Source organism: Heterocephalus glaber, unplaced genomic scaffold (assembly GCF_053883595.1).
Source record: "Heterocephalus glaber isolate CG9 unplaced genomic scaffold, H.glaber_assembly_v1.0 deba00000818, whole genome shotgun sequence".
Taxonomy (NCBI): Eukaryota; Metazoa; Chordata; class Mammalia; order Rodentia; family Bathyergidae; genus Heterocephalus; species Heterocephalus glaber.
In genome coordinates this window covers 8,075,717-8,098,961 of record NW_028258164.1, presented here as the reverse complement: position 1 = coordinate 8,098,961, position 23,245 = coordinate 8,075,717, and the positions used below count along the sequence as shown (strand labels likewise).

Here is a 23,245-nt window from a genome sequence, read left to right as displayed (position 1 = left end):
CACAGAGTTAGACTCTCTAAATTCATATTTGTCACTTACTCTTACAGACTTCTACAAGTGTTGAACATGAGTGAATTGCCTATGGAGATTAGAAAGCAAGTATCAGCAATAACTGTTTTCTTTTTTTTAATACTGGGGATCGAACTCGGGTCCTTGCACTTGCGCAGCAGGCGGCAAAACCACTGAGCTAAATCCCCGGCCCCAAGCAATAACTGTTTTCAGAAAGAGATTTATCATTGTAGAAATTTGATGCTCTAGGAGGGTTTTTAGGACGGATTTTGGAGAGAATACAGGAAAAATACAGGAAGTTTGTGAGAAGTTTACTTTAAATGTGCAAGTGATTCCCAACCCATGCTTACTTAGAGGAAACTATATGGGTGTTGTGAGACACACAAGTGTTTCAATTAGTTTATGTACAGGGTATCTAAAGCATAAACCCGATTTTCTCGGATAGGTATCACTGCTAGATCTTCAGGGCAGATATTCAGCTCTCTAATAATGTCAACCACTGCTGCGATTCGTACAGTGCCTGGAAAAGAGGAGCACAAAAATCACCTCACTAACTCTTCAGGGTCCTGTGTTATTTGGTGGCATCAGGTACCTACCTACTGGGGCTCAGTCCTCCCACATCATTTGCAAATTGATCACCTTTCTTAGCTTTTCTCATGCAGTGCCTCCCTTTTGGCACCTGGGTATTATTCTTTCAACTCCCAGGTTGTTCTTCCCCACTCCACCCTCAGCTTTTTCATATGACAGTTCTGTTTCTGCTTTTCCCTCCCTAGTAGACAGGCCCTCCTTTAGCCAATCCCTGTACTCACTGTTGCTCTGGAAGTCCCAGTAGAAGGTTTTTGGATAATCACAGAGGCAAGACGTGTATTTATAGTTGAAGGCACCATCAATTGGCTTGCTGCTTATGAGGTAAGTTTTAATCTGTTGAGGAGAGAGGACTGTGTGTTAGTCTGGCAAATAGAAAAGGGAGGAAGGACAAGAGATTAATAAACTGGAGGTGGGCCATGGGAGCCCACATTCTTAATGTCACTGCAGGAGCTAGTCATTGTCAAGTTCTTTCACCTTCTGTTTTCTAACTCCTTCTGAAATTGTAGGCATGTGAGTTAATAGGGCACAGGAAGATGCAAGTGAATCCACAGGCTTCATCCTAGGGCTAACAGCCCATCAGGGAGCAGGCTGTACTTAGTTATCAGTGGAATTCTAGGCATTGGTTGTGGGGAGACTGGCCAAAGGCGTGATTGACTCTGACTGTGCTAATGAAGGAACCTTGGGAACAATAGTTAACATGCTCCTGGAATACACGGTTAGAGTTTGGAGCAGAATCTGCAGGACAACAGTTCACAGAATTAAAAGCAGTTTGCATTCAGAGATATTTGCTTTGGCCATTGTGTCCCCTCTTCAAGGATAAAATTGTTTAAATTAGATTGGCATGTGTTATGTAACAAACCATCCCATTCTGGCCCTGTCCTGTGATAAAACCTCCTATACAATATATTACAAATGCTTTTCTTCTATATCTTTGTTCTCATGTCTATGAGTTACAAATAAATAACTGCAGAGGTCTCATCTTGCTGCCGTTTCCTGAGACATTGGAATCAGCCCCTCTGGGTCCTCTTGGTGACTGAACTAAGTCTCATCTCTGAGTACCTTTTTCATCGTGTATGCAGCCACGATCCCACACTGTAACAATTGGCCTGCATAATCTTTTACTCTGTGACCTGCTGAGATGGCAGCCTGGCTACTCGGGTGTAGACGCCAGGGTCAGGTCTTCTTGTCAGGTTGGCCAAGCCCCACTGTGCTCTGTTGTAACTTTGTAATCCTCAGTGATTGAAGTCACTCCTTTTACTGCCATTTGCCTCCACTGTGAGAACATTTACCTCTCAAAACTGGCTGTTAGATTATCTAAGGAAGTCTGGAGGGGAAATTATTGCTTTCCCTCTTTCTTTCTCTTTCTTTCTTTCTTTCTTTCTTTCTTTCTTTCTTTCTTTCTTTCTTTCTTTCTTTCTTTCTTTCTTTCTTTCTTTCTCTCTTTCTTTCTTTCCATTAACTTGAAGAGTGCCTGGAAACTTAAGATCTCAGGTTATTGTATGTATTAACTTTAGTCTTCAATGTCTAGTTAGTGTTAACACAGGGATTTTTATCCTGTGGTCTGTCATCCTAGACAGCCTGGTAGATAAATTCATAAACTCTGCATATATAGATGGAAAAAATGTGTCTTCATTTTTCTAAGCCTTTGTAGACATTTAGCCTTTGTTTTTGGTGAAAGGCATTAACAAAATACAGTCACATGAGCACTACATGTGATTTTATAACAAGGAAGAAGGAAATGGTTCATCATATTTTACAAATTGAAATATCTCATAAAAATGATAGATGTATCATGTACATGTGCCAATTACCCACAAAGAAAATATGTGCTAGTAAAAATAATTACAGTATATTGCCTGTGGCTGGGTTTGCATGGCTGAGGTCACCTGCCATTTGCCCATCCCAGAAGCTTGCTCTGTTACCTGGCAATTCTGCCCTGAGTAACCCTCAGCCCTGCAGGAAATCCCAGCGCTCTCACCACTGGGTGCTACTGAGAACACCCTGCAGAGCCCTGGAGTTTAGAACAACCTATCCTTGTATTATCTCTTTATTGTATTTGCAAGAAGATATCAACGAGAGCCAGAATTTTCAATATTTGCATAGTTGAAATTAAACATCCAGAATCCACTGTACGTCCAGACTGTCGGGTCCCATGTGTGTCAAAGACTAGGACAATTTACTGTACTTCTTTCCTCGATCTGAGCAATAGCAGTCATCACAGATCATGCCTTTGTAAGATGAAACTTAAACTCCTTTATAGTTTAAAAGTATTGCTTTTCCAGCCAATGCATCAATAAACATATTTCACAATAATATTTATCTTATTTACTTTTATCATTGTTAATCTTTAGTTTCATAAGTAATCTAACACACTTTTTGCATTAAAAGCATTTTTGTTTTCTGAGAGGTGCCAAAGGCTTTATGAGATCCATAAAATAGTCCATATTACAAAATGCTTAATCACTGTGGCTAACCACAAGCATTTTTTTTAGCTTTAAAGTATTATATAATTTTTATATTCTAACACATAATTATAGGTATAATCCATTCTGCTTTATTTTTAAAAGGAGTATGAGTCTAAGACTTCACTTTATCAAAATATTAGTTATAAAAGCATTGTATTTGATAGAAAAATCAAGTGGTAGACATTTTAAACTAATAAAAAATTTCTATTTTCCTAAAAGTTTTGAAACATGAAGGTGTTTAAAAGCTCTGCATTAATTTTTTCTTGAAAGCTACACATAAAATTGGCTGAATAAAGCTAGCAAAATTTCCTTTCACACAAGTTCTTTCTGGTTTACAATTCACTGACTCAGACTAAAGAAGTTCTTTTCTTTTTATCTGGACTTAGGTGGGTTTTAAAAAGACCAATGTATTTTACTGTATCAGAATTACTCTTAAGGTTTAATTTTATTGATTACAGTATTATATGAGATGTCTTGAATACATTTTATACAACTATCACTTTTTCAGGAGTCAAATGGAAATTTATTATTTATCACAGCCAAAAACTATTATTATCACAAATATTTATCATATGCAACATAGACATATACATATTTTCCACATTTTCATCTCTAGTTATGATAAACAAAACACAAAACTGAAAAACTATAAATTAACCTCACTCCCAATGAAAAACAGCATATACGATTCCACATGCCCTGGGAGTTTGTTAGAAATCTAGAAGGTCTGGCTTCTCCCAGATCATTGAATCAGATTCAGTCCTTTGATAGGACCGGTGGGTGAGTTTTAGGTGCACCATGATTGGAAAACCTCTGACAGTTGTAAGCTATGCAAAGGAGAAGCATGTAGCTCCCTGCGGGGCCAGGGAGGCCTAGACAAAAGTCAGTTACAGGAGAGATGGAGCAAAAGAGCAGAGGAAGGGCAAGAGGAAAGCAGACTCATTGTAGAGCTTAAGGACAGGATGCACCAGAACCTGCGTGCCTTTTTACTCCACCTGCTTTAATCTACTGCATGAGGTGGCATGTGTGCTTCTGAGCAACCCCAGATCAGACCCTGTCCTGTATGCACCATGCTCAGAGCCATGGAGAAACTCCTACCAGGTCTTCACTAGCACCTGTGTCTTTTCTCTCACTGCCCATTCATTCTTTTTATCTTTCTTATCCTCCCTAAACCTTCCTGGAACAAAATTTCTTCATCTGTAAGATAAAAACAGTCAACTTCCAAAAGCTCTCATAATTATTCTGAGGCTCATGTAACATAACATATATGAAAATGTTTTATTAAGTATACTGAGCAATATTAAAGTGAGAGCTGATTATATTACATTCATAATTAAGGACTTAGATTTGTCTTGCACTCAGATTTGTCTTGAGGTCACTCCTCCAAGCCCCTACTTACCACCATACATTCTCTCAATTCTGTCCGAACTTTAAGTGTCAAGGTGACCTCGTCACCTGCTCTTGCTGTCTGTGGCAGGTCCATATCGAGTATTATCGCCTTTCGACTGCTTCTGGGAAGAACCAAACAAGGCACATAGATCAGAAACAAGTTCATGGGAGAGGATGGGCACCATGAGGTGGGAGGATGGGAGGGATAGTGGCAGGGAGGGGATGATGGGGGTCGGATCAACTGCTCAGCGTCAGACTCCCCAAGCACTATTATGTGTTGGTTGGTTTGAATGTTTTGTGTGGATTTATTTTCGTTAAAATCTAAGCAATTTCATTTTTTTCTATTGACAAAAATTTGAATGTAAAAAGGGGGGGAAAAGAAAGAAGGCGCAGTGCCCTAAGTTCTTTGCTGGCATTTGGATCTGAACCTACCCTGACACAGGGTTTCTGAGGTTGTTTGCCTCCATTACACCAGCTTGACAAAACCCTGAACAGTTTCCTCCAAGTCAAGAGGACATTGGCCATGGCCTCATAGAGCACCTCTATGATCATGGTCCAGAAACTCACTTCTCAGGCCTGATGCTGGAGAGAAAATGTAGGGGTTTTCTGAATATCCCTGCTTCTTCTCAGATCCCTGCTTCCATTTTTTACTTCATTTTACTTCCCTACTTTTCTGCTTCCTTCAAACTAGAACACTCAGTACAGTACTTGTGGACTTGTGATCCCAGGTCTCAGTGTGGATGAAGGAGCCCTAGATTTCATCTTTTGCCTTAAAGGAAAAATTTGTCCGAGGTGCATGCAGGCTACCTCAACCTCAGAACATGGGGTGGTGATCTGAGAGTGTCTCATCTTTCATTGAGTCCTGGCAAAGCTGTGCAAAGCTGTTAGAACTCCCGGACCTCAGCACCTCCTCTTGTGTGAGGCGTAGTGTGAAAAAGTAAACTTTATGGAGCAGAACTCTGAACAAATAGTTCAGAGATGAAGAGTACAATTAATTTTGTTTTTAGAAACAGGGTCTTGCTATATAGCTAAAGCATGTCTTCAACTCGCTATGTAGCACAGACTGGTCTTGACCTTGTGATTTTTCCTAATTTACCCTCCTGAATGGTGTGATTACAGGTGTGAGTCACTACATTTGGCTTGGAGAAAGACTAATTGTTAATTACAGACTCTGTGTCCATGGCAAGCCTTATTCCACAGGTAAACTAGGAGCCCCAGAAGAAATGTAGGGGGGTTGATGGAGCTTCCTTGAGTAGAGTTGTGGAATCCACCATGAGGTCCATGAAAGCTCCTGGAACTAGCATTCTGGGAAGCTTAAAAATCTCCAAGAAGGGACATGTCAATTTCTAGGTTAGGAGAGGAGCCTTGCCCATGGGTTTTCTATAGGGAGGAGAAGGGCTTGGCTCACATGTCTTCCTGAGCTGTGCTGATCCCCAGATGCAGGCAGAGAACCAGAAGCAGGGCTGCAGGGCTGGCCCTGAACAGGAGCTGGAGAGCAAGCATAGTGGAGGATTCAGTGGTGATGTCCAGGGACAGTAGTGTCCCAGCCAACACAGTTCTTATATGCAGATCAGGATGAGGAAGAGCTGTCAGATAAGTCTATGAGATGAATCACTCAGTCACTTTCCTACTCATGATCTTTCCTTGTTGACCTGAGGTTTGTTTTTCTATGGAAAAATTATGAACATTCAACTATATTGTTAGAATCTGGGAGAGGTGCCCTTCCTTATTTTCTCAATATCAGAGCTTCTCAAAGTGACTCTTCTCTGGCTTACAGGTGTGCTTTCTTTTTGTCTTGTTGTGTAACTACCAGTTATGTGTCCAGACTTAGTTTCAGCCACTATCTCTGCAAAAAGTGAGTCTGTAATTGTGGTAGATTCCAAGCTGCAGTGCTGCAGCACATTCACTTGGTTACCTTATAGTAAGTTCTAGAGAACATGTCACTAAAAAGAGGCTTTGAAGCCATGATGTAGAGACCTATCAGCCTTAACTTCGGCTACTGTCTCTATAGGCAACACACCAGAATGGCAGCATATTTTAAATTATAGTTCTAGAGCACATTTGCATGGTCACCTTAGAGTAAGTTCAAGAGGAGATGTCACTAAAGAGAGATTTTTAGTCATACATTGATCAGGGCCTCTGACCTAGGGAAGAGCCAGGCTGCTGTGGGTGACAGAGAATTGGGCCATAGTAGGGTAAGGGTGAGGATGTTACAGAAATGTGAAGGTATTTGTGATTACGGAGTCCTTTCTAACTTCCTGTAGAGTAGTACATTCTACAGATGCCCAAGATTCCAGATGCTCCTAAGTCACCATTGCAGTAGACTAAAATTTCACTTCTAGACAGTTCATCTACATAGCTGACATTTCCAAATTAGACTTTTAGATACCAATATCTCTATTTCTTTCTATATAGAAGTGACCATGTGGTCTCATGTCACACTTGTTTTATGGCAAAAAGCATATAGGAAGACACTGTAGGATGGATTTCATTCATTAGACCAGAACTCAAATCATGTCTAGGTGATTCCTGATCCAAAAATTTTTCTCCATGGAATGAGGCGGAGACTCACTCTTGCCAACACTGGCATTGTGCTATCTCTCTTCTTAAAATGATCTCTTAATGTATGACTAGGGAATTGATTTGTGCTTATCCTTTACATGACAAAAGTACAGAAAGATCTTCCTGGACATGAGAGAAAACTATTGTGGTAAGAGTTGCCCAAATGAATTACCAGAGCCAGCATTCAGAATTAAAGTCTCAGCATTTGTTTCCAGTTTCTGTATGTATATTTTAAAGTTCCTTTGCCTGCTTACTGTACTCTTGTACCTCCACCCTAATTCCTCTGAGTTGAATACCATATCTTTTTTCTCTTGTAACTTTAGCTATGGTGTGATCACATCTTTTCTACTCTGCTTTTGTTCCCTGAACTTAGGACCAGTGCTTTTGTGCCAGCCACCTTGCCCTGGTGACAGTGACCCTCTTCTATAAATATTTTTTATGTTTTAATTTTTATGCTTTGTTGTTCTCTTAGTTCTTTGAACAATTACCATTTGAAGGATAGTCTAGCTGAGATTATGAAGGAAAAAAGCCAGTGACTCTAGATTGTGTCCACAGTGAGAAAACATTGAAAGAGCTATTTGAAAGGCACTATTTGAAGGCACAGAACTATCCTTAAGGAATTTTTACAGCACTTTCAATAAGACATATGTCAGAATAACGGTGGACAATGAGATAAGAGAATCAATTGAAGGTAATATGTTCATTATCTTATAAACCTGCAGGTAATTGTAATACTTAGAACTCTAGAAAATACATAGAAACTCTTAGGTACTACACATGCATTTCCCAGTACACTAGTTAATTTCATGTGTTACTTGGCTAAGCATAGTAACTGGCTATCAGTAAACCAACCTACATATTTTGTGAATATAATTTTTTAAAGATGTGAATAAGTTTTATATCAGTAGCTTTCAGATAATGCTGATTATTTTCACTGTGGTTGGCTCGAGATTAGGTATGAGGCAAATCCACTATGCAACACTCTGTGTCCTAAGTCTGTTCCAAGTTGACACAGAAGTACCAGAGTTTAAGGGACTGAATTAATTTGAAAGGTCAATATTTCAAAAGCAGGATGGAAATCATCAAATAACAAATGCTGGTGGGGGCGTGGGGAGAAAGGAACCCTTCTCCATTGTTAGTGGGAGTGCAGATTGGTGCAACCGCTGTGGAAATCAGTATGGAAATACCTCAAACAACTAGGCTTAGAGGTCCCATTTGACCCAGCTATCCCTCTGCTGGTATCTTCACAAAAGAATTAAAAGAATCTTACCACAGCGATACATGTGCACCCATGTTTATAGCTGCACAGTTCGTAATAGCGAAAGCTTGGAAACAGTCCAAGTGCCCATCAACTGGAGATTGGATAAAGAAGATGTGGTTTTGTTTTTTTTTTAAATAAAATGGAGTACTACTCAGCCATAAAGAATGAGAAACGAGAGACATTTATAGCTAAATGGATGCACATTGAGGCCATCCTCTTAAGTGAAATAAATAGGACACATAAGTGTAAATACCAAATAGTTTCTCTAGTGTGAGAAACTAAAAGTGTAATTAAGTATACACAAGGATGAAATGGCCTGATAACATATTTCTCGGATTGTGTTTCCATTGCGTGTCACGACTGTATCGAAATCTAAATTAGGGAGAAGTTTGGCTTATGTGGAGTCTGCTAACTAACTGACGTTTTTTTCCAGATCATTATTTGTTCAATGTTGGTTTTGGGGACCTCTCTGAAACAAATCACATCCTCTGGTGTCTTGTTGGTGCTTGAGATGCTTTTTTTTTAAGTTATATGGAAAAATGTTTAAGTGCTTTTCATTTTTGTTTTGGTTGAGTTCTACTGTATTTGAATATTATTGTAGTTTTTCCCCCTTGCATTGTTCTTTGAGTGGTTTTAATTTTTTGTATGTGTGTGTATGTTTGATAATAAAGTTATTTAATAAAAAGCAGGATGGAGTCTAAATAGCTTTTCAAAGTTTTGAATGTTCTATAGCAATACTATCTGAATGTAATTTAGAACAGGTTTGATGATAATTCCATTTTCATGCCAATGGTTTTGTTGAGAAAGTCAATCTAGGAGATGGCCCTTTGGAAGAAAATATGAACAAATATTGTCACCCTGAAGGCAATGAACAAGTCTCATAGGTTTAAGAGCTCTAATAGAGGCTGATTAGACCAGATTGTATTCAACTCAGAAAACTTACAGAAAACATGTCATGGTGTATATTTTTTACTCTGAGTAACTACTTTGAAGATAATGATGCACAATGTATTGACTATTGTTATTCTCTTATTACTTTGTTATGAAATTTTTATTTTTTTCATAAAATGAAAGAAAAAGCAGACAAAGGAAATTGAGGATTTAAGAGAAGGTCTCTACAGGCTACATTTGCAAATAGAAGGGTGCTCAGAGACCTTCCAGTTGTCATAAAAGAACAAAATAAAGGATGGCCAACAAAGAGCATGTTGGGAAGTGGGCCAATGCAACACCAGCTGACCAGAGCCTGCTGTCCTGACTTCTGGTCCTGGCGTGGCAGAGGGAAGTCCCAAGGAGAGGCACCAAGGATGGCACCACACGGAGGCCCTGGGGGTCAAGGTATCATGAGGAAGGCCCTAGCGCTGCAGGCATCTCAGCTCCACCAAGACAGCCCACTGGAGCAGATGGGGCAGCTATGGGCAGCAGCTCAGATGTGGACCTCCAGTCCTCAGGCAGGGAGAAAGAACCTCTGAAGTAAACCTTCACTTCGTCAGGCTGGGCTCAGCTCTGGGGACTGGGATCAGCTGGCCAGTCCAAGTCTTTGTCTGACCTCCAGCCCAAGAGGACACAATGGGTACAGCAATTGGGAGAATGAGAGAAGCAGCAATGGAGAAGAATGGTCCTGAGAAAGGTGTGCACCAGAGGCCTTGGTCCAAGCCTATGCAGGGAAGGCCTGGAGCCCAATTTGAGGCAGGCACAATTCAAGAGCCATGTACCCCACTCACCCCACCAGTGCCCTGGACCCCTCTGCAGGAACCTCACTGTCAGGAAGTAGCCTGAGCCCTTGAGCTAGAGGTGATATTTAAAGGACAAATGACCTCTTCAGGCAAAGAACCATGGAGTAAAATGACGGGATGAACCAGATGATCTCAATGCCCCCACAGATTTTCCTCATCAAGCGAGGCCGTCTGGAGGTGCTGATAAAGGCCTGCCATGTGACAAACATTTACAGAGTGCTGTGTGCCAGGCACTCTGGATACAGAAATGGATTAAGACCTTCTGCCATAATCAACCAGGAAACTGGGCAAAATATAAGAAACAGACACTTGACAATGGGCAGCACACAGGACAATGACTCCGTGACTGCCTTGGCCTCTACCCAGAGACAATTCCCTGTTCATAAGGATATCCAGTAGACCAAGGGAAACCAAAAACAGAGCAACAAAGGTATCTCAGTGGAGAAAGGAAGGTCTTTTTTTAACTGGATACAAAAAGCACTAACTGTAGGAGAAAAATCCACTGGACTTTTTCAAAGTTAAACTTGTGCTCTTGAAAAGACTGGGAGAAAATATCTGCCAAATATCTGAGAATAGACTTCTAACCAGAATATACAAAGAACTTTTACATTTCAATAACAAGATAGCACAGTTTTTAAAAAGGGGGGAGGAGGGCCGGGAATTTAGTGCAGTGGTTCCACCACCTGCTTCGCAAGCGCAAGGTCCCAAGTTTGATCCCCAGTCCAAAAACGACAAGGGGGGGTGTTAATTGCCACTATATCAAAACTATACATATAATCAGTGGACACATAGAGAGATGTTCAGTTTCATAAATCATCAGGGAAATGTAAGTCAAAAGCATGATGAGATACCAGTACACACCACCAGAATGGTTAAAATTAAAGAGAGACCATAATGAGGTGAGGATGTGGAGAAATGTAATCCTATAATAAAACCACTTGGGAAATCAGTGTGATGTTCTTTATAAATGAATCCAAGAGGAATGAAAACTTATGTTTACAAAAAGATTTTACAGAAATGTTCACAGCAGCTTTATTAACAATAGCTCCAAGGGCTGGGGATTTAGCTCAGTGGTTCCACTGCCTGCCTCGCAAAGGCAAGGACCCAAGTTCGATCCCTGGTACCAAAAACAAACAAACAAACAAACAAAAAGCAATAGCTCCAAACTGGGAGCAACCTAGTCAGCAACATGTGAATGGATAAACTGGGGTAACTTAATACAATAGAATAACACTCAGCAATAAAAAAAACATGAACTATGGAGATCAGTAACAACATGGGTAAACTGAGAAGGTAGACACAAAGCAAGCACTTCATGTGGGATTTTACTTATGAAATTCTAGGACAAGCAAAACTAACTGATAGTGACAAAATGCAGATCAGTGGGTGACTAGGGCCAGGACTGGAATGGGGCTGACTGTAAAAGGGTACAAAGGTGCTCTTTGGGATGACATACAAATGTTCTAGATCATGTCTGGGATTATGCCTATTGGATTCTAATGGTACATTTTGAGTGGATATATTTTATTGACATATATTATACCTCAATAAAGATGACCACACAGTTAAAACAAGAAAAAGAAAAGAATGGTCAATAAAAGGAGTTGTGGAAACAACTCTCATGGAGGACATGGCACGTGCATGGCACTATGCTAAGCACTTTTTATGTGGATTAAGTCACTGAATCCTAACAGCAACCTTGAGAGAAGAGATAGGCATCTAGGCTGTGTTACAGAGCCAGTAACTGGTGGAGTCAACTTTTGATGCAGATTTGCGGTATCCCCAAATTTTTATTCATGCTATTTGGAATCTTTTTTCAGAAACATGACACAAACTTACAAACATAAAATATGACTAGAAGACCCAGAAGGGGCATCTGTACATAAAGACCCTAAAGTTTCTTATTACCAACTCAGTGGTGAATAGGCCTGTAGATAGAGCCAGAATGCAAACACAGGTGTCTGACTCTGAATCCTGAGTTTTGCACCACAACCTTCCTTGTTGCTGTGTACAATTTGCCAAGTTAGTAACAGGCACAATTGGGGTTCACAGTGAAGTAGAATAGAAGAATTTATGTCCTTAGACTATTTGTACCACTTATTTATACCATTTAAAGAGTGAGGAAAATAACCTCCCAGAGGTTGTTGTAGTTTGTTCAAATCATACAGCCAACAAACACAAGGATGTTATTGAACTCAGTAAGAACTGAATCCGGAGTTGGCACTTATGTGGACTGCGCTGTGTTTCCTCTTAGCTGGTGAAAGCATGACTATTTCAGGACACTTAACTGAGAATGTGATGCGTTGTTCACCAAAGGAAGCTCCTTTCAAACTCATTTTTGAGGTGTTGAAATCTGAATCAAAACCAGCCTGAGAGAAGTGTAAGTGTGTGTGTGTGCACGCGCACGTGTGTGTGCATCAGCACCAATAATGCCAGCTGCCTTAATGGATTGATAATAAAACTTAGTAGCTTCATACAGTAGAAGTCTATTTAGGATTCACATAAAATCTATTAAAGAGAGGTGGGAATGTGCCTCTGCTCTTAGAAACTGTGAACATCAATGTCATTTCTTTATTTGATTTTTAAAAAATTAATTTTATTGGTACAATTTAAATATACATAATGATCACATTTGTCAAAGGGAATTTGTTTTTTTTAACTATATATCCTTTTATTGGTACATTTTAGGTATACAATATAATGACATTCATCATTGGAAATTTGCACCTTTACATACTCTCTTGGTTCTTATTTTTTCCCCACTCTCCTGCCCTCCCTTCAACTTCTCCATCCCTCCCTGTTTACAAAGACTTTGTTCCCTTTTTTTAATTTTCTCATAATTAATTCCATTCCATTCTTTCCTTTCCCCTACCCCTGCCAATTCCCCTTTGCCCCTTTTCTTCCTATTTCACATTATCTTTTATACCTTTTAGTCCGTATGTACACTTTTAGTTTCTCACACTAGAGAAACTATTCGGTGTTTACACGTCTGTCCTATTTATTTCACTTAAGAGTATCGCCTCAATTTGCATCCATTTAGCTATAAATGTCTCTAATTTCTCATTTTTTATGACTCCATTTTATTAAAAATACCCACAGTTTCTTGAACCAGTCTCCAGTTGATGGGCATTTGGGCTGTTTCCAAGTTTTAGCTACTACAAACTGTGCTGCTATGAACATGGGTGCACATACATCACTGTGGTATGATTCTTTTAATTCTTTGGGGAAGATACCCAGCAGGGGAATAGCTGGGTCAAATGAGACTTCCAGTCCTAGTTCTTTGAGGTATCTCCATACTGATTTCCACAGTGGCTGCACCAGTCTACACTCCCACCAGCAGTGGAGCAGTGTCCCTCTTTCCCCACAGATCTGCCAGCATTTGTTATTGGTTGATTTCTTGATAGCAGCCATTCTTTCTGGGGTGAGGTGGAATCTCATGTTGTTTTCATTTGTATCTTTTGAATTACCAGTGATGTTGAACATTTTTTCATATGTTTATTTGCTATTTCTACTTCTTTGTCTGAGAAATGTCTGTTCATTTCAGATGCCCATTTTTGGATTGGGTCTTTAAATTTGGGAGGTCTGATCTTTTTAAGTTCTTTATAGATTCGAGATAGTAGACCTTTGTCTGAGGAAGAGCAGGTGAAGATTTTTTCCCACATTGTGGGTTGTCTCTTCACACTGCTGGTGGTTTCTCTTGCTGTGCATAAGCCTTTTAATAAGAAGAGATTCCACTTGTTGATTGTTTGTGCTAGTTCATGGGCAACTGAGGTTTTGTTCATAAAATCTTTTCCTACACCGATGTTTTCAAGGGTTCTACCTAACCTCTGTTCCAACTGGTTCAGTGTTTCTATTTTAATATTTAGATCTTTAATCCACTTTGATTTTAGTTTAGTGCATGATGAGAGATACAGGTCTAGTATTAATCTTTGGCAAGTTGAAGCCCAATTTTTCCAGGACCATTTACTAAAGAGGCTATTTTACTTCCAATGAGGATGTTTGGCCCTTTGTTGAAGATGAGGTAGCTGAGTGTGTCTGGAGTTGTTTTTGCATTTCTAGTCTGTTCCACTGGTCCTCAGGTCTGTTTATTTGCCAGTACCATGCTGTTTTTTATCACAGTAGCTTTCTAGTATAGTTTTAAGTTGGGGATTGTGATACCCACTGATATGTCTCTGTTGTCTAGAATTGCTTTTGCTATTCTAGGTCTCTTTTTGTTCCAAATGAATTTTTGGATTCTTTTCTCCAGGATGGTGAAGTATGCTTCTGGGATTTCAATTGGGATTGAACTGAATCTATATAGCAGTTTCAGAAGTATGGCCATTTTCACTACGTTGATTCTTCCTACCCAGGAGCAAGGGATATCTTTCCATTTTCTGGTATCCTCTTCAATCCCTCTTTTCAGAGTGCTATAGTTTTCAGAGAAGAGGTCTTTGATTTCTTTTGTTAGGTTGATTCCTAGATATTTCAGTTTTTTGGATGTTATTGTAAAGGAAATTGTTTGCCCTATTTCTGTCTCAGTGAGTCTGTTGTTCTTCTGTTCTCAGTGAGTCTATTGATTTTTGTGTGTTGACCTTGTATCCAGCTACTTTACTGAATTTGGTTATTAAGTCTAGAAGAATTTTGATGGAGTTCTTGGGGTCTTCTATATAGAGTATCATGTCATCTGCAAATAATGACAATTTGAGCTCTTTGTTTCCTATTTTTATTCCCTTTATTTCTTTGTCTTGTCTTGTCTAATTGCTGTGGCTAATGTTTTCAAAACTGTATTGAACAAGAGTCGTGTTAGTGGACATCCTTGTCTTGTTCCTGATATTAGTGTGAAGGATTTCAGTTTTTGGTCACTTAGTATGATATTGTCTGTTGGTTTTTCATAGATGATTTTTATCAGATTGAAGTAGAGACCATCCAGTGCAATTTTTTGTAGTGTTTTTTTTCTATAAATGAGTGTTGGATTTTGTTGAACACTGTTTCTGCATCTATTGAGATGATTATATGGTTTTATCTTTGGCTTTATTGATATAGTGTATTGTGTTTATTGATTTGTGTATGCTGAACCATCCCTGCATCCCTGGAATGAATCCCACTTGGTCAGTGTGTATGATCTTCTTGCTGATCTTCTGCATTCTATTTGCCAGTATCTTATTAAGGATTTTGGCATCTATATTCATTAGTGAGATTGGCCTATAGTTCTCTTTTTCAGTTGGGTCTTTCTCTGCTTTGGGGATCAAGGTGATGCTTGCTTCCAGGAATGAATTTGGGAGTATTGCTTCCCTTTCAATTTCATTGAAGAGCTTAAAGAGTAGTAGCAGCAGTTCCTTTTCAAATGTCTTGTAGAATTCAGCAGTGAAGCCATCAGGACCCTGGCTTTTCTTAGTTGGTAAATTTTTAATTACGTTTTCAATTTCATTGATTAATATTGGGTTGTTTAGAATTTTTAGGTCTTCTTCATTCAACTTTGGTAATTCATATGTATCTAGGAATCTGTCCATTTCTTCTATATGTTCCATCTTATTGGCATATAGGTTCTGGCAGTAGGTATTGATGATCCTCTGGATTTCTGCTGGGTCCGTTGTAATTTCACCCTTTTCATTCCTAATTGCATGGACTTGGGCCTTTTCTTTCGTTTTTCTGATAAGGTTGGCTAAGGGTTTGCCAATTTTATTTATTCTTTTGAAAAACCAACTCTTGGCTTCATTGATTTTTTTGTATCATTCTCTTAGCCTCCATTGCATTGATTTCTTCCCTGATCTTTATAATTTCCTTCCTTGTATGAGCTTTGGGTTTATTCTGCTCTTCTTTTCTTAGAATCTTGAGGTGTAGCATCAGGTTGTTTAGTTGGGCTCACTCTGTTTTCCTAATTTGAATATTCACTGCTATGAATTTCTGTCATAAGTCTGCTTTCATATTGTCCTATAGATTCTGATATGTTGTATTATCATTGTCATTTAATTGTAGGAACTGTCTGATTAGTTCTGTAATTTTCTCGGTGACTCTGTGGTTATTTAGAAGTGTGTTGTCCAATTTCCATATGTTTATGAAAATCTTGTGGTTTCTTTTGCTGTTTATCTCCAATTTGATTGCACTGTGGTCTGATAATATACAGGGGATAGCTTCAGTTCCTTTGCACTTACTTAAACATGTTCTGTGAGCGTGTATGTGGTCCATTTCAGAGAACAATCCATGTGCAGCTGAAAAGAATGTGTATTCTTATTTTGTGGGGTGGAATACTCTGTATACATCTGTTAAGTTTATTTGTTAAAGATTTTGATTGAGTTCTAGTATTTCGTTGCTTATTTTCTATCTAGTTGATCTATCTAGTTGTAACAGCGGGGTATTGAAGTCCCCTACTACTATTGTATTGGTGCTTATTTAATTTTCATATCCATTAGTATTTGTTTTATATAGTTGGGTGCAGTAGTGTTTAGTGCATATATATTTATGATTGTCATCTCTTCCTCTTGGATTGTTCCCTTTACAAGGATGTAGTGTCCTTCTTTGTCTCTCTTAATCAGTGTTCATTTGATGTCCATTTGATCTGCAAGGAGGGTAGCTACTCCTGCTTTTTTTCGGGTTCCTGTCACATGGAGTATTGTTTTCTACCTTTTAACTTTTAGTCTATGAGTTTGTTTTTGAATTAAGTATGTTTCTTGTATGCAGCATCTTGTTGGATCTTGCTTCTTCTCCCATTCTGCCAGTCTATTTCTTTTGATTGGTGAATTGAGACCATTAACATTGATGGTTATAACTGATACATATTGACTTATCATTGTCATGACTTTTTATTTTTGTAGGATTCTCCCCCTTTGTGTTTAGTTTCTTGTCATTCCTGATGGATTCATTCTGCAGGGCTTCCTGAAATTGTTATCCTCATTGTCTTTTCCTAGGATATTGTTTAAAATTTTTTGGAGTGCTGGTTTGGTATTCATGAAGTACCTAATGTGCCCTTTGTCATGAAAGTGTCTTATTTCTCCATCCATTTTGAAAGATAGTTTTGCAGGGTACATCAATCTGGGTTGGAGGTTGTTTTCCTTTAGGGCTTAAAATATATTACTCTAAGCTCTTCTTGCCTTGAGGGTTTCCACTGAAGTCTGCTATGATTCAGATAGGCTTTCCTTTGTATGTGATTTGTTTCTTTTCTCTAACTGCTTGTAAAATTTTGTTCTTCTGTTGAGTTTCTGGAATCTTACCTATTATATGCCTATGTGTAGTTTTTTTTTAGTCATTGCTAGTTGGAATCCTATATGCCTCTCTTATCTGTAGGTCAAGTTCTTTTCCCTTGCTTGGGAAGTTTTCTGCCATTAGTTCTGTGAACAGATTTTTTTTAAGTCATCTGCACTCTCTCCTGTTTCTTCATTGACTCTGATCAGTCTTATGTCATTCTTCTTTGCATCGTCTAGCAGCTGCTGGATTGATTTCTCATGTTCCCTTACAATTTTAAAGCAATTTTTCAGTTCCTGGTCACTAATTGCAATCTTATCTTCTATATCTGAAATTCTATCCTCACATTGGCTCATTCTGCTGCATAAACTCTCAGTGGAGTTTTTAATCTCCTGGAAATCTGTTTGCATCTGTTTTATGGATTCCATTTGTTTCCTATGTTGGGATTCCTTCATGTTCCACAGGTCCTCTATTTTTTTTTTTAATCTGTGTCCTCTCTGGATTTATTAATCATGTCTTGGACTATGGGCACAATCTCTGCTGTTATGTGAGAAATTATTTCTGATTTCATTTTTTCCAGATCCTCTTTTGTTGCCAGTTCAGGTTGCCCAGGTGGTTGAGTGTCACATTTTTCCACCTTGCTTCCCCTTGGGGTTGCTTTAGGTGATCTGGAAGTCTGGTTTTGATATTTGTTTATGTGTTTTCTCATTCAAACAGATGCAGTCTGCTGTGCTTTTGTTGAGGCAACTTTTTGCTTCCCCAGGGTCTTAAATTCTCATCAAGCTATAGAGAGTCCTTTTCTCTGCTTCTCACCAGTACACTAATTTATGGGTTCAGAATGATGGCCTTCTTGATCCCTGAGCTGACCTGTTATCTGGGCGGGCTTTTGATTGTGGCCTGTGCACACTTAGGATGGTATCTAGGTGTGCCTCTGACTAGAGCCCCTATGTAGCTGTTTTCTTGGCGGGCCTTTGGCTGGGGGCTGTGTACTTCAGTTTCTGTTGTGTGAGCAAGCTTCTGGCTAGGGTCTCATGCACTTACCAATGCTATTGGGGTGAACACCTGGCTGTTGCTTGTATACCTGTGCAGCTGTTTTCTGGGCAGGATGTTGGCTTGGGATGGTGTGCCTGAGCCTCTGGGGTCAGGGCAGAGCCCTCACTGGGAACTGCCTGCATCTGAACAGCTCTGGTCCACCAGATTTTTATCAATTTTATGAGCCTCTCAAAGCTTTTCATTTTATATATTTATTTTAGTTTATGATATTCTTTTTTATTTATTTACTATTTTGTTTAGTTTAAAGTTCTCTATTTTCTTTTCTTAGAGGCTTAATTGGTTTTATATTCTTTTGTAATATATTTTTAAAGATAAATTGTTTTAACATATAGCTTCAGCTATATCCTATATGTCTGTATGTTGAATTTTAATCAACATTTAAATTATTTTATGATTTTTCTTTTGATTTTTGTTAGTTCTATGTTTTATTTACTTATTCACTTAAAAATGGCCCCAAAAGTAACACTTGAGTGCCATACCTGATGTAAAAAATATACATTAATTTTATTACCACAGTTTTTAGTTTGGCTTGCTCTTAAACACCCTCTAGGTAAGTATAACAGAAAACTGGACTCATTCATAGTAACAGAGAGAGAGAGAGAGAGAGAGAGAGAGAGAGAGAGAGAGACTAGAGAGACAGAGAGAGACTAGAGAGACAGAGACTTAGAGACAGAGAAAGAAACAGGCGATACAGAGAGAGAGAGAGAAAGAGAGAGAGAGAGGGAGAGGGAGAGAGAGGGAGAGACAGAGAGAAACAGAACCAGAGAGACAGAGAGGTAGTGTTGATAACCATTCTACATAATTTTGGGTAAAATAATTTCATAATTAAAATATGACTATAGCTGTTTAAATCCCAATGTCACCTTGCCCATGAATTGGCTATGGGATTCAGAAACATAACTTTGTGTTGCCTCTGGTCACAAATCGAGGTCTCAATGGTCCCATGATGCTGTGACGCTCAAGGGCAAGTTGATATCAGCTGAAGAAATCCTGGTTCTTCAAGAACCAAGTAGAAATTTAAAAAAGAGAAAGGTTTCATCTGGGGCAAGGACAACTTCTTGATTACCTTGCTATCTTGTCCCACCTAATATTGTAATAATGCTCTCCTTACCACCCTCATCAACCTAAGATCCTCATCTGTACTGGATTACCACCCCCCCCAAGTCACTTACTACTCCCTCCAGTTTTTATATGCACCCAATAAATAATGGCCACTGAGAGTGTCTTTGTTTTTGCCCACTCCGAGGCACTGACCTCCCAGCCCACCGTGTACTATGAAATGATGCAAGCCCTTGTCCCCCATTCTGGGCAGTCAGAGGATTTATAGCCCTCCAATAGAGAGAGAGAGAGAGAGAGAGAGAGAGAGAGAGAGAGAGAGAGAGAGAGAGAGAGAGCGCAGTTTCAAAAAGGGGCTTCAAACACTGCGCAGTTGTTCCTGGTCATCTCCAACTGCTCCTGTAACATCTTAGCCTGTGTGCATGAGGTTATGATTTTATGATTCCCAGTCTCCTTAATTACCTCTTCCATCTATGTATCCCTCAGCCTGTATTAGTGTATTGCCTTTATGTTATTTTAATGTACTTTGAAGAACTGCTGGTGTAAAGATTGACTTCTTTATAGGTCTGCCTATAGGATAAAAATGTCAATATAAATACTGTAGTTATTAAGCTTTGTTAATTTGGTGGTATAAACTTGTTTTGTAATCTAGTTCAGAATTTATGTTTGTATTATCTGGAGCCAGTCATTTCAAAGGAACTTCAACTCTAAAAAACATAGGGTCAGATCCCAGGTTCTGGGCTAAGTGGTAAGAATTTAAACTTTTTAATGATCACATGAAAACCTAGAGGTCTTTATTTAGTGTATTCCTTGGCCATTGCTATAATTGCTATAATTAAAATGGAGAACATTGTGTTTCTTATTGACAAACAGGGAGGAGTCTCTATGCTCTTAAACCCCACCTGTTATACTTGGGTTAATACTTCAGTACAAATACAGGTTCATATCAAAGATAAAGCCTTATGCCAAATGCTGCCTATTTCTTTCTGTCTCCTACCACTTTTAAGAGCCACTATCCACCTTTAACCTTTGGTCTCTGCATGTTTAACATAGTAATAAAGTGAAACTAAGTGTCAATAACTTTCTAACTTCCTTGGCTTCATTTCCAGACTATCCAAGAATGAGGGATCTTCATGCAACAGAACTCATCTTCCTATGTCACCTTCAGGTCAGTCAGGGTAAAATTTTTTATCTCTAGCTAAGCAGATTTGATGTCCCCACAGGAGAGAAGAAATAAAGGTAAGTAGAAAGGAGACAAGGAAAATCATCATTTAAAAATCATACTTGTAAAAGGAGTGCAACTTCCAGACACATACTTATCCAAAGTTATACATATCTATGTTTCATATGCTTGTTTATTCCTAAGTTTATTTTTTTTCTAGACCCATAACACCTAAGATCCCTTAAGATCTATAAACTGGCTTAGTTGGTGAGATGAAGGGAAGGAATCTGACCTTCAGATGGAGAAACAAATGAAAAATTTCAAGGAATATTTTTAGGCAAATTGTCTTAAACCACCCATCTTTAAATACTACAATAGAACAATCATGTGCCATTCTCCCACAAAGTGGGCTAGCCTCTCACCTGGTAAAATAAGCTAATCTTTCTACTTGTGGTTGGACCATTGGTTTTCTCCTGAAATCAAGCCCAAACTTACTACAGGTTTACAAATTTCAGATTTCCAATCCCCTAAAGCCCATAAGTAGTCTCAGGTCTAAACTGTAATGTCCCTCTCTCTCCAGGGCTCACTTTCTATTTTCTTGAGTGTGTATTTTAAATTCTTTCCAAGAAACCTCTTTATGACTATTTTTTTGCTTAAATTCTTTTATTGGTATATTTTAGGTATACAATATGTTTACATTTATCATTGGGTACTTGTACCTGTACCTGATGTATCTTGGTTCTTATTTTTTCCCCATTCCCTGTCCTCCCTTCACCCCCTCCACCCTTCCCTATTTACAAACACTTTATTTCCGTTTTTTCACTTTCTCATAATTTTTCCTATCCCTTCTTACCTTTTACTTTCCCCTCCAACTTCCCCTACACCTTTGGACATTTTCTTCCTATTTCAAATTATCAATTATTTATTTTAATCATTTTAATCCTTATTTACACTTTCAGTTTCTCACTTTCAATTTTGGTATTGAAGCATGTGTGTCCTATATATTTCCCTTAAGAGTATGGACTCAATATGCATCCATTTAGCTACAAATGTCTCTAGTTTCTCATTCTTTATGGCTGAGTAGTACACCATTTTATAAAAAAAAACCACATCTTCTTTATCCAGTTTCTAGTTGATGGGCCCTTGGGCTATTTCCAAGCTTTAGCTATTAAAAACTGTGCCGCTATAAACATGCGTGAGAATATATCACTGTGGTATGATTCTTTTAATTCTTTTTTTTGCAGAGTAGTCTTAAAATTTTATTCTTTACTTTAATATATGAATATCTGAATATTTTCACATATAATATTAACTGATTTTTAAAAATTATTAAATTTTGTTGAAAAATAAAAGCTGGTACAATTGTTTGTTGAATCAAAGCCAACAAAGATTATATACTTTAGAGTTGATAAATTTTTCCAATTCTTAATTTTTTTCCCAATTAATAGAAATTAAGTACCTTTTTTTTCCCCATTAACTTTATTGGTATATTTTAGGTATAAAATACAGCTACATTCATCATTGGGATCTTGTACCATTACATGAGTCTCTGGGTTCTTATTTTTTTTTCCCCTTTCCTTGCCCTCCCTTCACCCCCCGCCCCCACCTTCCCTATTTGCAAAGACCTTGTTTCTATTTTTTTCCTCTTCTCATATTTTTTCCTTTCCCTTTTTTCCCTTCCCCTACCCCTCCCAATTACCCTGCTCTTTTAGGCCTTTTCTTCTTGTTACACAATATCAGTTATACATCTTTAAAATTACAATATCCAGATCTAAGAGACATTACCACAGATTTTGCTGAATTTAAAAGAATATAGAAAGCATATTACAAAAATCTTTTTGAAATAAATTTGACAACTTTTAAGAAGTACCTTGGAAGACAAATTAATGAAACTAACTCTGGAGGAAATATAAAATTTGAAGAGCACCTATTAAAGAAAGTATATTCCTAGCTTGAAAACCTACTTATATGACAACAGCAGTCTCATATACATTTTAACTGATAAATTATATCAAACAATTAAAGCAGAAAAAAGAAGGAACACTTCTCTCCTCATTTTAGGAACTGAACATTGTGCTAATCCTAAAACTGGATAAAGATAATAGAAGAAAAAAGTATGAACATACATAGAAATTTGTTTAAGAAAACACACTATTAGAAGTCAGATCTGGCAGGATGTAGAAAGTGGTTTTGTTATAGGGATGGCAGTGTTGGTTCAGCATTGAAAGATCCACCCCCAAAAGTCATCATTTTAACAGAGGAAAGGAAAAAGCCATATGATCCTGTCACTAGTTGGAGAAAAAGTATTGGACTAAATTCGACAGCTGTTCATGGTAAAAGCTATCAGGAGACTAGAGCTAGAACAGAAACTTCTCAACAGATTAAAGACATGTACTCCATACTTCCAGTGAGAACACCTTATGTGAATGGAGAAGATACAATGCTTTCTCCTTAAGGTGGGGAACAAGGGTAGATGTGCTTACTCTTTATCTGTCCATTAAACTTTGAAACCTAGGCCCCACCAAAATAGTCTGGCAATAAAATGACACAACTAGGATAGGATTGGCATGGCAGAAGCAAAATCTTTATATGAAGATGAAATGATCATCTACAGAGAAAGTACTAACAAATCTCTAGGAGCCCCTAGAACTTGTATTTGAATTTAGAAGGATTAGAAAACACAAAGTATATATAAAAATTCAAATCTGTGTATACTTGCTATAAATGAAGAATTGGATATTGAAATTTTAAAAAGTTATGTAGGAGTACAAAGGACCTAGAAAAGTTAAAAACAAAAACAAAAACAGTG

General features: G+C 38.3%; 1 protein-coding gene and 1 long non-coding RNA gene across 5 annotated transcripts in view; one reads left to right on the top strand and one right to left on the bottom strand.

Moving 5' to 3' along the window:
- The window catches only part of LOC106010714 (uncharacterized), a 243,601-nt gene that overhangs the window by 164,660 nt on the left and 55,696 nt on the right, over positions 1-23,245 (top strand). For all 4 annotated transcript variants that reach the window (XR_015449906.1, XR_002388085.2, XR_015449904.1 and 1 more), the window contains exon 5: positions 20,384-20,442. This is a non-coding gene — a long non-coding RNA (uncharacterized LOC106010714). The remainder of the gene's footprint in view (positions 1-20,383; positions 20,443-23,245) is intronic.
- Positions 355-5,954, bottom strand: LOC101714689 (prolactin-inducible protein homolog). Its single transcript, XM_004860506.2, has 4 exons — positions 5,860-5,954; positions 4,462-4,567; positions 819-930; positions 355-529 (listed from the first exon to the last, which is right to left on the bottom strand). The coding sequence occupies exons 1-4, from the start codon at positions 5,952-5,954 to the stop codon at positions 405-407; spliced, it is 438 nt and encodes a 145-aa protein (XP_004860563.1). The 3' UTR covers positions 355-404.

Bases quoted from the DNA above. Each gene is read 5' to 3' on its own strand.
- LOC101714689 (XM_004860506.2), bottom strand. From the start codon at position 5,954: ATGCTTGCTCTCCAGCTCCTGTTCAGGGCCAGCCCTGCAGCCCTGCTT. The intron at 4,568-5,859 runs GTGAGCCAAGCC...TCCCAGAAGCAG, and splicing joins AGCACAGCTCAGGAAGACAT to TCGAAAGGCGATAATACTCG. The intron at 530-818 runs GTGAGTACAGGG...CCTCTTTTCCAG, and splicing joins CTGGGACTTCCAGAGCAACA to GCACTGTACGAATCGCAGCA.